The 14,456-nt window shown below is 43.0% G+C and overlaps 3 protein-coding genes across 4 annotated transcripts; 1 reads left to right on the forward strand and 2 right to left on the reverse strand.

Moving 5' to 3' along the window:
* The first annotated feature begins 46 nt into the window (after positions 1 to 46).
* Positions 47 to 4,314, forward strand: hmgcl (3-hydroxy-3-methylglutaryl-CoA lyase). 2 transcript variants are annotated; one of them, XM_071524721.1, is made up of 9 exons: positions 47 to 167; positions 391 to 474; positions 1,494 to 1,601; positions 1,734 to 1,829; positions 2,228 to 2,376; positions 2,475 to 2,538; positions 2,687 to 2,875; positions 2,975 to 3,100; positions 3,351 to 4,314. In XM_071524721.1, exons 1-9 carry the CDS (start codon positions 69 to 71, stop codon positions 3,450 to 3,452), a joined length of 1,017 nt encoding a protein of 338 aa, XP_071380822.1. In that variant the 5' UTR covers positions 47 to 68; the 3' UTR covers positions 3,453 to 4,314. The 2 variants fall into 2 exon arrangements, with proteins under 2 accessions (XP_071380822.1, XP_071380823.1); XM_071524722.1 differs by having other exon boundaries at positions 72 to 141; positions 407 to 474.
* A 510-nt stretch (positions 4,315 to 4,824) lies between these two features.
* Positions 4,825 to 8,415, reverse strand: gjb3 (gap junction protein beta 3). Its single transcript, XM_071524716.1, has 2 exons — positions 8,237 to 8,415; positions 4,825 to 7,447 (listed from the first exon to the last, which is right to left on the reverse strand). The coding sequence occupies exon 2, from the start codon at positions 7,374 to 7,376 to the stop codon at positions 6,507 to 6,509; it is 870 nt and encodes a 289-aa protein (XP_071380817.1). The 5' UTR covers positions 7,377 to 7,447; positions 8,237 to 8,415; the 3' UTR covers positions 4,825 to 6,506.
* Positions 8,416 to 11,322: 2,907 nt separating this feature from the next.
* On the reverse strand, positions 11,323 to 13,977 carry gjb10 (gap junction protein beta 10). The gene is made up of 2 exons (XM_071524699.1): positions 13,838 to 13,977; positions 11,323 to 13,354 (listed from the first exon to the last, which is right to left on the reverse strand). Exon 2 carries the CDS (start codon positions 13,287 to 13,289, stop codon positions 12,492 to 12,494), a length of 798 nt encoding a protein of 265 aa, XP_071380800.1. The 5' UTR covers positions 13,290 to 13,354; positions 13,838 to 13,977; the 3' UTR covers positions 11,323 to 12,491.
* Positions 13,978 to 14,456: the final 479 nt, after the last annotated feature.

Consider the following 14,456-nt stretch of genomic DNA (forward strand, 5'->3'; position numbering starts at 1 on the left):
TTTTATCAGCAGGAGGACGAGCCGAGCCCACAAGGAAGAGCTGACATCACTACCAAGCCTAGACCATCATGGCGGCCGTCATGAGGATTGTCAACAGAAGTACTTTCAGCTCCAGAATGTGTCACCAGTGTCTAGCCTTCAGCTGCTCTGCTGCTGTGGCCAAATCAGTGAGTTACTGCACTTTTATCCCCCATGTCCAATTCAGTTGTATTGTGTGGATTTTAATCAGGTAGTAGACTTACATATGTGTCAGCTAACAGTTAGCGTCCCCAGCGGTTAAATCTAGCTAGATAAGAAAGGTTACCTACCTACCTAAGCTTAGCAGGTAACATAATAGCACTATTGTCTTACACATCTACTTAAAAGTGTGTAATGTGTGTGTGTGTGTAGGTTGGTGTGAATGCAGGTAAAGCTCTCCCGGAGAGAGTGAAAATAGTGGAAGTGGGACCCAGAGATGGCCTTCAGAATGAGAAGGTAATGTGAATATAATTACACACTGACTATTCCAACCTGGCAATGTCTCTGTCTTCAACTATACAGAGGAGACTGATCAGTGTTCAGTGTTGGCAACCATGATTGTTTAACTTCTGCTGAGATGAGGCGGGGTGCATAGTTAATGTGTTCTGTAATACTCCTGTAGAAATAATGTCATGCAGAGTTATTGTTATAGATAAAGGAAATCGCACACTCGTAGCCTCGATGCAAAAATACTTCAATAATTTTTTGTAGACGATATTTCGACAGAAAGTTTTCTTCAGGGTATTTTCACACTATGTATACATAGGTCAATATATAGGATAGACAACAGGTGTGTGTACTCAAGGAGGGGAGTGTCCTCAATCAAATTACCATATTGCATCACATCCATACATTGAAAAATAATTACAAATATGTGAAGCCAGAGCCTCAAGATAATCATGAAAAGACTGTACATGTAATTTTACCAAGGAAAAACAACGAATGCCTGTATAGAAAAACAGATATGGTATTAGACTATAAAAAACAGGAATATATACAGCCTAAACCATCTCAAAAAGGATAATATAGGCTACATATGGAGAGCAAAAAAAGACCTCATGGCTCCAATTGGACAGAGGTAATCATGATTATCTTGAGACTCTGCCTACACCTATTTGTAATTCTTTTTCAATGTATGGATGTGACGCAATATGGTCATTTGATTGAGGTCACTCCCATCCTTGAGTACACACACCTGTTGTCTATCCTGTATATTGACCTATGTATACCATACTGTGAAAATAGCCTGAAGAAGACTTTTTGCCCAAACGTCGGCTACAATAAATTATTGAAGTATTTTTGCATCGAGGCTACGAGTGTGCGATTTCCTTTTTCTATACCTATACTGCCCACTGTGATCAGCACCTCTCCAATCCTGATCCCCCTGCATCCCCCTCTCTTCAATGCAGAAGTATTGTGCCAAAGGTTGCTGATGTTTTCCTCATTCTCTTGTTCTGCTGCCTCAACTCTCCCAGACTATTGTCCCAGCCAAGACGAAAATTAATTTGATTGACATGCTGTCAGAATCAGGACTGCCGGTCATTGAAGCCACCAGCTTTGTGTCTCCAAAATGGGTCCCACAGGTGAGTTTACAGTACCAGGCCCATTCTCATGCAAAGGCCTGACACACCCACTACAGGCATTAAGAGAAACTGCAAAGTATAGGAGCAAGAGTGTCATTGTTTTCTTCGGTGCTAATTCTTGTTGAATGTCAGATGGCAGACCAGGTGGAGGTGATGAGGGGGATCCGTAGGAAACCTGGAGTGTCCTACCCAGTCCTCACCCCTAACCTCAAGGGCTTCCAGGCTGCTGTGAGTATCAAGCACCACCCTCCACACACACAGCTCACTAACATAGACATTTAATTAATTTTATGCCTTATACTGTTAAACTTTGTGCTGCAGTGTGAGCTCAGATTTTGCACAAGATTTTGCACAAATGGAAAGAAAACAAAATTATTACATTGACTTGATAACTTCATTAAGTATGAATGACATCAGATGATACTTTCTCCTTCAGATTTACTGCAGTTTGCTTATTGACCTGCCCATCTTGCCCATCTCTGACATTCTGTAACTTGGATGTGACACTTCTGATAATTAGCTGTGCCTTGAGATTTGGGCTGCAACGAAAGGTTGAGAGCATCTGTACTAGATCTCACAGCTTAATCAAGCCAAAATGCCTTCCCCTTTGCTCTTGCCTCCTGCAGGTGAAGGCAGGAGCTTCAGAGGTCGCCATATTTGGTGCCGCATCAGAGCTGTTCAGTAAGAAGAACATAAACTGCTCAGTGGAAGAGAGTTTGCAGCGCTTTGAGGAGGTCATGAAAGCTGCTAAAGAGGCCGGTGTGCCAGTCAGAGGGTAAGTAACAAGTAACAATTTTGTGACAAGAAAATTTTAAATCATTGGAAATAGTGTTTGCTTCTGGCATGACTCATGTACATTTCTTGTCCCCACAGTTATGTGTCATGTGTGCTTGGATGCCCATATGAAGGCAAGGTGGCACCTGAGAAAGTTGCACATGTGAGTTCAAGTTTGCCTCTCTCATACTAATAGACGTCTCTTCATATCCCTTGACAAAATAGCAAGTGTGCATAGTGTGTCAGCCTTACTGACACACTATGCAAGCGTCATCGCTCATTTACCAGCTCAAGCTTCGTCTCCCTTGCAGGTGGCTAAGCGTCTGTACTCCATGGGCTGCTATGAGATCTCGCTGGGCGACACCATAGGAGTGGGGACTCCAGGAGGCATGACTGAGATGCTGGAGGCAGTGAGCAGGGAGGTGCCAGTCAGCGCCCTGGCAGTCCACTGTCATGACACCTACGGCCAGGCCCTGGCTAACATCCTCATCGCCCTGCAGGTCAGAACCAGTGGTGGCTGAAATTGTCTTTCACTGATGCATATAATAAGATAGGACATGCATGTAGTTGATCTGTTACTTGTCCCCCTTGTTTTGCAGATGGGCATCAGTGTGGTAGACTCTTCGGTAGCTGGGCTGGGTGGCTGCCCCTATGCCCAGGGTGCTTCTGGGAATGTTGCTACAGAGGATGTGGTCTATATGCTGCATGGACTTGGCATTCACACAGTAAGAATTCACCCATTATGTTTCTCTTTGGCTCCCCCTCTCTTTCACTTTCTTCAGTGTAGACTGCAGGTGCTGTACTTGCTGTATAATTAAAAGCATCACTGGCTTCTGTGTTTACGTCTCTACAGATGGTTTAATCTGTGGGATAGGTGTTCCTTTTTTTCTGTCAATGCTGTTATGTGAGTTCCCTCTTGAAAGGCTTGAGATGGTCATTGCTCCCTTTTGATTCTGCTGTCTGTCTTAATTTCAGGGAGTGGACCTTCCCAAGCTGATGGATGCTGGAGCTTTCATCTGCCGTTCCCTGAACAGAAAGACCAGCTCCAAAGTGGCCCAGGCCACCTGCAAACTCTAGACTAAACCCAAACACAGGAACCTCTCACAGACTATACATCATATCATAGAACACCTGGAGCCATCATCTATGTTAATTTCTTCCAATCGTGGTTTTGATTTGATTTATCTTGTACTGGTATGAGAATTTTACTTCAATATTTTGATGGTACAGACCCCTCCTTCCGTCAAGAATACAGATTCGGCTTCATAGTAGGTATGAAAGCATTGCTGGAATGGTGCCTTATGTACAGTCTGTCTAGTCATATGGAGCCCGCCTGTCACACCCAATGCCTTGACCTGTGTATCATTTTTTAGTCAAATAGTTGAATAGTCAAAGTCATAAGCCTTTGAAAAAATGGTATGTTTGCATTGATTTAGCAGTTTAACTCATGAGGGGGAAAGTGATGAAGCCACATTGTGTTTCTGTTCTTTGATCATACAGGATACGTGCACAGCCTTTATTTAAACCTAAAATAATGTGATCAGCCAATAACAATGGCTAAGGGATGGATGAAGTCGCTGGTGATGTTTAAAAAAAAAACCCCAGCTTCAACACAAAAAAAAAAAAAAGACAGAAAAGCCTTTTCCATTTCACAATCCTCTCTATACAGTGATCACTGTTTTCAAATGGATCTTTGTAGAGCATCATGGGACACAATCAGTCCTTACGAACTTGGGCATTTGCTGGCTTGTGAAAAACTGTATGTGCTGTATTCCGCCTATTTTAAACATGAAACATGATTTTGTTTTTCTTTTGCATATGTTGGGTTCTTGGTTTCACTTTAATGTGTAAATATTTATTTTAATATGTTGCTCTTCAGATTCAGAATTGTGTATATATTTAAAACTAAATTGGGAGTTTTGTGATTTAAAAAATAAATGCTAACTATTTAATACATGACGTGTTTCACAATTAATGGAAATGTTTCAGTAAGGCATCTAATCAGGTACAGGTTCTGAAACAATGTCCAAATGGTTGCTCTACACTATGAAGACAGATTAGTTATACCCATTGTATGTAACTCATTTGAAGAGTATTCAACCTTCAGTGTGTAAATGTCCCCCCTTCATACACCATAACATTGATAATATAACCATAAACTACTCCAGTGAGAGGTAATCAATTCAAATCTATATTGTTATTTTGCACTTTGCCTGTAAAGGGAATGATTCAGGATAAACAAAAACTGTTTTCTTTGCCGCACCTTGAAGAAACCTGACTGACGAGCCTGACAGGTGTACTCACATTCTTGCAGCATGTTCCCATTCCACAAACTTCCACAGGACTATGAGATTTTGAAACAAGGCTGAGGTCAGATGCCTCATTGACAGACTGCATGTCATGATTCACAGGAAGTTCAAATGGGTAAATGTGCTGATTTAAGACGTGGGAAGTTTAAATTTAAGTTTATTGTTTATTGTCATTCCACATATGCATGACATACATACAGGGAACGAAACATCGTTTCTCTTGGACTACAGTGCGACATAGAACACGTAACATATATAAAAACATTTAATTAAGAAAGTATCTAAAAAATACGTCAATAACATGGTACAAACACAGTTATACACACAGTGTAGGCAAATCCTGATAGATGGTATCGATTACCAGTCGACAGAAACTGAAAATCCAGCTCCTCAACAATAAGGAAAACTTCCTGTTAAATTAGTTCTTCAGTTCACATGAATTGGTGATGTTGAAGTTACTTTAGGCAGCTGGCAATGGTTCCAGATGTCATATGTCTTTTAAATGATTTGTTAATTTACATATTTTGGACCATATTCCAGATGGAGCCAAACTGCAAGATCTAGAAATACCACTTAGTTATCAGTGAGTAACTTCTACTGCTAGAATAAAAGAAAAAAGGCAAAACGGCAACCAGAACCACACATATCTTCAATGCTTTATTTATAAAAAATTATATTAAAAATGACGAGTGCACAAAATACATTTCCAGCTGATGATTCCATTGTGGACGATGCGTGACTTCCAGATATCCACATCACAGTTCAACGAACTATCTGTTTGTCCACTCCTCCTCCCGTCTCCTCCACTGCGGCTTGTGTGCTCCGGCTCTACCAACACAGAATTAAACAGCAGCATTCCTTCTGCCTGATTTAAATCAACAGTGGACTTGGATGAGGAGAGGTTGTGTACAACCATGTCAAAACACAGGCGGTCTATGTACAGCGTGTGGCTTTGCAGCATAAACCTGAGACCAAGCACATGCCTGCGGAGGCTTTAGATAAAGAAATACAAGTTTGATATATGTATTTTCTCACTGTAATAAACTTGATCGAAGACAACTAATGAAGTAAAAACCTTATTTTAGGCCAGTGTGCCACCTTCAAGTATTACTCATCCATAATTCTCTGAGTATAAATAATAATTACATATCAATTGCCTCCTCACTCCAGAATGATTTGCCATTCTTCAATGGCTCGGGCCCTGCTAAAAAAACAAGTCATCAGGACATCAATTTGAGAAAATAAAATGATGGCTATAAATACAACAGATAACTGAAATGTGCGTTTGGTTTAATACTCATAGTGACATAGAGAGCCGTAACACGCCACTGTCTGGGCTGGTAGTGTGGGTGAATACCTCTGCCAGGTGTGTCCTGAGTACCTGCCTGCTTGTGTGCAGCTGAGTATTTCAACATGAGTGTTTCATTACCTTCCCCTCCCATGTTACACCTCCAAGACCTAGGCAGAAACCATACTGGAATGTTCAAATAAAGGGTTGGATGGAAAAAAGTCACAAGTCACCTTTATTGTTTTCAAAAAGTAACCCACGTTGTATTGACAAATCAATTTGGCCCTAAGTTGACTTGTAAATATTGTAGATATCAACTTGTAGAAAAGGCCATGCTCTTAAAAGAAGAGTCTTAGGATAGATGTGGATTCATGGACCCACAGCATGAATCCAGCGCTGAGCGACAGCCCAACTTCCAGGGTTTGACAGAGGCTCATAGAGCTGAGTCTGTCTTCTGAAGTCTTTGATTGAGGTCTAGTCCAACACAGCTGATCTCTCAATCTTTGTCCTGATTGATTTTGTCTTAGTTTTTGATCATGAAGCAGAAGACAGGTTAGGGGCAGAGGCCCGCATCGCTTCTGAAAGTTTGAGGGCCGCCGGTCTGTAAGCAGACTTGTTCGTGGTCTTGAAGGATGGAGGCTTTTCCTTTTCCTTCAGGTCCAGCCTGGACATTTGTAGAGTGCAGTTGTTGAAGGGGTCGTCGTTGTAGTCGTTGTGATGCACGGCCACGTTGCGACTGCGCCTCTTCATCTTATTGGCGCATCGCACAAAGCGCTTGCAGATGAGGTAAATGATCTCGCAGACGTTGAGCACGATGCAGAGGGCCGAGGCTCCCACCATGAAGTAGGTGAAGACCTTCTTCTCGGTGGGGTGGCCGATGTAGCAGTCCACCTGGTTGGGGCAGGGCGACACCTCGCACTTGACCAGCCGGGGCAGGTAGAAGCTGTCATAGATGTGGTGGAGGATGTAGAGGAAGGCCACCTCGATGCCCGTCTTGGCGAAGAGGCTGAGCATGTAGGTCCACCACAGGCCGCCGTGCTTCTTGCCCGTGTTGTTGTACAGCTTGGCACTCTCGCCGTGCTTGGCCTGGTGCTTGCGCTCGCGATCGTCGCGGTACGCCACGTGCATCACCACCATGAAGGAGGGGCAGGTGACGAAGATGAGCTGCAGGGCCCACAGGCGGATGTGGGAGATGGGGAAGTAGAAGTCGTAGCAGACGTTGGCGCAGCCGGGCTGCTTGGTGTTGCAGTCGAAGTCCTTCTGCTCGTCGCCCCACACCCGCTCCGCCGCCACCACATACACCATCACCCTGAACACGAACACCACCGACAGCCATATCCGACCGAACGCTGTGGAGTACTTATTGACCCCGCTGAGCAGGGCCTGGAAGGTCTTCCAGTCCATGACTTGGGCTGGGTGTCAATTGTCTCCTCTGTTGAATTTCCTCTCTTGCTGGCTGTCGTTTCCCTGGAAACCTGGAAATGGAAGAGAAAGAATGGGTGAAAAGGGTTGTTTCGTCTACTGAATAATCTGCTCTCACACTGAAGATCAGTATTGATGGTGTCCCACATCTCTCAGGTGGCTTCATCAACAAAGAACCTTGTAATAACACTTTTTACTGCTAATTCCAAGGCTGAACATTAAAAAAATCCAGTCATGACTCAACCCTATACCTGAGAAGCTGACTGTGAAACCACCAACAATGACACACACACTGGAGTTGTTCCATGACTAGGCCTCAGACCAAGCTGTTTCATAAAGGAAACAGTGACCTAAGTTTTTTTTTGTTTTTTTTTTAAACACTTTAGTTTAACCAAATATTTGAAAAGGCAGAATTATATGATCTTATAAGTACATTACATTTAGGCCTACTTCAGATCTGTCATCTGTACACGCATCTCTCTAAATAAAACATCTAGAATATTATCAGTCATCTTTAGCTGTTGACAGAAAAAGTAAACGTTATTAGTCGTTTGAATTATTACGATTCTTCAGCAGAACAAGCTTTTTTTTTGCGCACAGGCTGTACATTCTTTGCGCATAGTTTTCTGACAGGTTTGGCTCGACCGACAAATAGCTCTTCTTTTTAAGACCATAAATGATAAATGAATGCGTTTTCATCGACTAATGTATACAATCTAGCGAATCAACGGACTTCCCCGTCACTTATACCTCATGTAAACCAAACAGCAACTTACAAATGTGCGTATCTCAACTCATCCTCAGGTACATCAAAAGTTCAGGATATTGCGTTTTCTACTCACCAAAAGAAGTATTACTCCATTATTAGTTCGAAAGAAAACGTAAGTAAATATTTCCAATAGGTTTCTTGTTGGTTTAATTTCGTTTTAGTCCTTTAACGCACAGATTCGGTTGGACTCGACAGGTAGAAGAGCGCAGTCCTGAGAACTGCGCCTGTGGGTGTGGTTACAGAAGAAAGACTGGAGCCCCAGATGTTCCCCTCTCTCTCTCTCTCTCTCTCTCTCTCTCTCTCTCTCTCTCTCTCTCTCTCTCTCTCTCTCATACACACACACACACACACACACACACACACATACCAGTGTCAGGGAGCAAATCTAATACCTTTTCCTCTTTGCACAACAGTGATCTGCTCACAGAAACAACCCCTACATAGGCCTTTACTTTTTACATGTCAACAATTACAATTAATTGTAGAAATTAATAACTAGTCATATATCTGGTAATTTGAGATCAGATCAGAACAAACATTTTTTAGGCCAGAGGTTGCCAACATGGGGTCTGGGGAGCACCAGGGGGCCTTGAGCAGTTTCCAGGGGGTCTGCAGCAAAATTAAGAGTTTATTTCCCTTATCATTTCACTCCCTAGAGGTTAGCACAAAGAGAGAATACAAAGGGATGACTGTTTTAATCACAGGTTTCACTGCCCACACTGTGGTTATCCCCCCACCTACAGTATAGACAGCTATGTAATTCTGTGCCAAGTCATATCTAATCACAACAATCCTCTTAGATGGGGTTCCTTGGGACGAAATATGATCAAATGGGGGTCGGTGGTGTTATGTGTATCTATTTGGTCCTTGATATGAAAAAGGTTGGCAGACTGTGGTTTAGTTTTTATTGTTTGTATGTTCCAGGCCCGTCTCCTTGTTCTAACTTGTCTGAGAATACCTTAATTCACGTAGGAGGCAGACACACCCTGGGTGAGTGCGTCTTTGCTCTTGTTCATTTCCTCACTCCCTATTCGTCAAAAGTTTCCAAGAGCATGACAGACACTAGGCAACATCTTATCTTGGTATGGTAAGGTGATGGAAAAGATGAAGTGGTAGTGGAGGGGTGGGGGGGCGGGGAATAAAGTTCTATGTCAGCAATGGAATTAATTAATATCCCTTTCAGAGGCTTTCATCAAGTCTGAACTTCTTATCATGTTACCAGGACTGCAACATTCAGCTGTGTGCCTCTGCTCCACTTTTGTTTACGCTTTGACTGTGTGACACTTGCAACAGGAAACAATAGATTAGGTGTATCATATTTCCTTCATCCTTTACAAATCCCAATTCTACTCAAATAACAATGTTACTGTCTGTGAACTCCCTGTAAAGAGGCCTGCAAACACTCTGAAGACCATCCTCAATGTAGGATTATGAGCTATGCCATAAGCATCCACCCACCTCTACGACCAAATTGTTTTTATTTACATGTAGAAGATAAGATTTCCCATGAGGTGTTCACATTAAAACAACGTTACTCCGTCCGTGTTTCTGTTCTGGATTTGGAGTCATTTCTGCTGGGAGAGGAGCAGATCATTACCAGTGTTTGTAGACAGCTCTAAGCCCCCAGATGGTGTTCTCCGTTGGGAAAGAACATCAAATATCGGCTTGTTTAAAATGTCCCAGCCCTGCCAGAACTTGCCAGTTCTTTTAGACGGGCGCCTGCATTCAGTGCTTTTGAATTCTGTATTCACACATTAAAAAAGGACAAAGGACTTGTCCATATATCACTAGTCATACCTTTCCAAAATGATTGTAAGCTATTATGTATGTGTAACGACAGGGATGTCATTTGTCAACTGCTGAGACCAAGTCCTCTCAAGCTCAGGATACAAAACTTTTTTTATTTTCAACATTTGTCACAATGATCTCAGCATATTAGATGCACAGGTGTTCAGTGCAGTATGTTACACATTGAACAAAATGCGATAAACTTTCAAATTATTCAAATTATCTTCATATTTTCTGCCTTTTAAATCTTTGAGTAGGTTTAGGAGCCCTTAAATTATATAGATTAATGAAATTACACATAGATTTTCCCATGGTATAATAGGCTTTAGTTTGACTAACAGTAAAAGTGAAAAGTCATGTTATTGACAGATAGGTTGTTGTAGTGCTGCCTTGTCAGAACATCTTGTCCCAAAGCTTTACAGCTAGGCTATTGATAGTGTTATAGATCATCAACTGCAGTTGCCGCTTTTCAGGACAGTTGATCTGTGGCATAAGGCTTAAACACATCTAAACAACATCTGCCTTGGCAACACTTACAGGAGTTAAACTGACTAGGAGAAGGGGTGGAAAGTTCCCTCTTGGCTCCAGATGAACTGGTCCAGGCAGTCTGCCGGGGCGCACCTGAAGGAATGCACCCCGTGACTCAACCTCTGTGAGCCGCACGTCTCAACAAGCCGACCCAACACAACAGGAAAAACACATCGCTTTTCACCATCGGTGCTCTGAGACTCTGAACACAGGGGCATGTACCAACACAGAGGAAGTCAGGACGGAAGAAACAATACCCCAGAGGGTTGGGAAGGTCTCATAATGAGATTTTCAGTCTGCACAAATAGTGGAGCTTGCTTACATTCTCAGGACCAGTAGATACGGAGGTGCATTGGCACTTTGACTATTGCAAAAACACAAAACCTGTTTTGCCACCAATTCCACTTTTAATCTCTCTTATCACCCATTGCCATGTAAACACTGGAGTCGCCCCATTCAGAGGCTGTGGTGACTGACAGGTCAAATTCCTCCGCTGGGTGGGTCTCTGACGAATCAAACTGAGGAGTGGGCAACCCCACCTCTACCTTTAAGAAAGTACCAAGCACCCTAAACAATGAGGGTGCTGCTCCTAGCAACATAGCAATCCCACGTCCAATAGGCAATGAGCTCTTTGAAAAACACATGGAATAGTGAAAGTTTGTGCTCTTTCTAAAACTAAGCAACCCTTAGGTAAAACATAGAGAGGTGGCTGGTTTGGACGTGAACCTCTTTTATTGATCTTATTGGGATGTTTTCTATGCAAAGATACTCTGTTACATACTTTCTGTAATTGATGATTGCAGGTACCTCCCTTGGAATAATGCAGATAAACCAGATTTTGAAAACATTTGAAAAAAAGTTCTTTAATGAAAAATTATTGTAAGAACAACTATGCAGACACACTGCACCTCGCTGTGTATGTCTATAATATACACATCCTGATACATTAACAACTTGGTTTACAAAACTCCATGTTATCAACTTAACTCCTCTGCCTGTGTGAAGTAAGCATTTAGCCCTGAAAACATCAGGCATGGAGAAACACAAAAATGCAATATGTACAACACATATGTACAACACAATCTTTCAAGCCTTAACTGTGGATAATTTATGTAAATTATGGTCTGTCAAAAAAACACAATAAAAACCTGTCTTGCCTTCAAATATGAAAATATGAGCGGTGAGAAAAGCTCAAGTATACTGTAGTTTCAAATTGTGGATAAAGTTAAAACCTTTTACAAAACACAGTAACATGTTCCAAAAACTATGAAAAGGTAGCACATCTCGAATTTCCAAGTCAAGGACTAACATTTCACTTATTTATTTGGCTCACATCACAATAGAAAAACGCTTACGCGTTTCGGCACAGAGCCTTCTTCAGAGCGTGAAGGAAATTTGAGATGTGCTACCTTTTCATAGTTTTTAGAACATGCTCTGGATTTTGGGTTTAGCACTGAGAATCCCATTGTTGAAGCGCAACCTCCTTTTCCAATTCAAAATACAGTAAAATACAGTAACAGTACAGTACAGTGAGGTGGGGCAATGAACAAATAGAGAGGGGAAATATTACACTGGAAAACCACACTCTCCAAACGATGGATGTTTGATCTATAACTCATGCATTTGATTCCATTGTAATCAAACAAAAGGCAGCTCTCACACTGCATCACACCGACTTGATTTTTTTTTGTTAAGGTTATGGAACTTCAACTGTAAACATGATACTGTGGCCCAAACTGACAGTACTGAACGCATTCCATATTGATGATACAAGGTATGGCAGGATGAATGCTTATTTTAATGTCCTATAGTCCAGAATTTTAAATTCCCTGATAGTGGACACTGATACAGCAGTAGTAGCCAACTGGCTCCATTATAGTTCAGTCTCAGATATCTGCTGAGAAGTCTCTCGGGAAGTGCCTGTGGATTAGAGGGAGGAAGCATCATCCCCATAAATAAATCCTTTCCTTTGTCTTCTTTGTTTCTCAAAGTCTCTGCCCAGCCTCAGCATCTCAAGATATGGCTATGCTGTATGACGGGGCCGGGGTATCGGGGGTCTTTTTGTCCGCCAGCCTTAAAGTGCTCGACGCCACCAGGCTGCCGTTCTTTCCGCCGGCCAGTGAGGTGGCCATGACCTGGCGGGAGTGATGGACGGCGGTGAAGCACTCGCGGCAGCGCTTGCCCACCAGGTAGAGGATCTCAAAGCAGGAGAGCAGGATGCAAACCAGGCTGGTGACCACCATGAAGATGGTGAAGATCCGCTTCTCGGTGGGCCGGGCGATGAAGCAGTCCACCTTGTTGGGACAGGGCTTCTGCTCGCACTTGATGAGCGAGGGGAAGTCATAGCCCTCGTAGATGCGGTACAGAAGGTAGACGAAGGTGGCGTCCACGGCGATTTTGAAGACCAGGGTCAGGACGTAGGTCCACCACAGGCCCCCGCGCTTCTTGCCGGTGTTCTTGTACAGGCGGCGGCAGTTCTCGCCGTATTTGAGGCGGTTTTTCCGTTCCCGGTCCTCCCTGTAGGCCACGTGCATCACCACCAGCAGAGAGGGACAGGTGACGAAGATGAGCTGCAGGGCCCACAGCCGCACGTGGGACACGGGGAAGAAGTGGTCGTAGCAGACGTTGTGGCACCCGGGCTGAGCCGTGTTGCATTTGAAGTCCTTCTGCTCGTCGCCCCATACCTTCTCTGCGGCCACCACAAACACCATCACCCTGAAGAGGAAGACGATAGAGAGCCACACGCGGCCGAAGGCTGTGGAGTACTTGTTCACCCCGCTGAGGAGGCCCTGGAGGAATGCCCAGTTCATGGTGAGGTTGACTCACAATCTGTCTTCTCTTCTGGCTGATTCAACACAGAGGAAGCTCTTTAAAGCTGAAATGACACAGACAAACCTTAGGTATCGAATAGGCTAAGACGAGAAAGAAACTCAGCTAAACCTTAGGTATGTAACAGGCCGAAAGAAGAAAGAAACACAGCCAATCCTTACGTATGTGATAGGCCAAGACAAGAAAGAAAACATTTGATCCTCAACACTATGAATTCAGGTATGCCTGTTCACATCTCTTTAAAAGGCAAAATAAAATATATTAATAACAAAATAACACTACCAACTCAATATTTTTTTTTCGTTAAGAAAGTAGGACGTTTTAATCCCTCACTCTATTGAGGTACAGTCGGACATTTATAACTCCGCTCAGCCATTCACTCTCCAACGGCTGCCCTAAACACTACAAAGCTTGTAGATTTCGTGCGTAATTGCGCGTATCCAAAATCACAGTAAGTTGGCGAAACAACAAAAAAGAAACATTCTAAGACATATTTACAATTACTGTCCAATTTCATTCCCATACTTACGATATAAACGCTGTTGTTGCGGTTCCGTGTTGGAGCGGAGGAACAGGCTTTGGATGCAACCCCAGCGATGAGAATCTCAGAAGATTTCTCAACAGGACGGGAGTGGAGGGGGTGGAGTTGTCTCCCTGCCATGTTCTCTCACTGCACTCAACCTGCTCAGGTGTGGCAGCTCGACGCTCTGCTGCAATTATTAATCACGACACCAACTCGTTTGTCCCAATTATGTGGAGAAATATAATGCATGTGTGCGCAAGCAGCGGGAGCGCTATATAGAACACAGGTCTCAAAACATGTCATGGGGGTCCGAGAGTCTGCAGGTTTTCAATTATCACCTGGTTTAGTTATTGGTTGCAAAAAAAACCCAAAAAAACGCCATAACACATGGTTTCAGATCAGTATACCGCCCCCCCCTTTCCTTTCTCTTTTGGGGTGAAATGTTCTTACCCGCCCCTTGGGGTTTCTTTGTTGCATCTGTAAAGTTTAGATTTGTCTATTTTTCTAATGTTTTCATAATTTATGCGAATAAAGTAAAATCTTGTCATCCATTATTGGACTCCCTGCAGTCTATACTTGTCCAGTTGATCATTCTTAAATCATTTACATCTAGTTATTTGCAAGG

This window comes from Centroberyx affinis, unplaced genomic scaffold (genome assembly GCF_046629955.1).
Source record: "Centroberyx affinis isolate AG114_WGS23_722 - 3 ecotype Tasmania unplaced genomic scaffold, CSIRO-AGI_Caff_v1 ptg001226l_1, whole genome shotgun sequence".
Lineage (NCBI taxonomy): Eukaryota > Metazoa > Chordata > Actinopteri > Beryciformes > Berycidae > Centroberyx > Centroberyx affinis.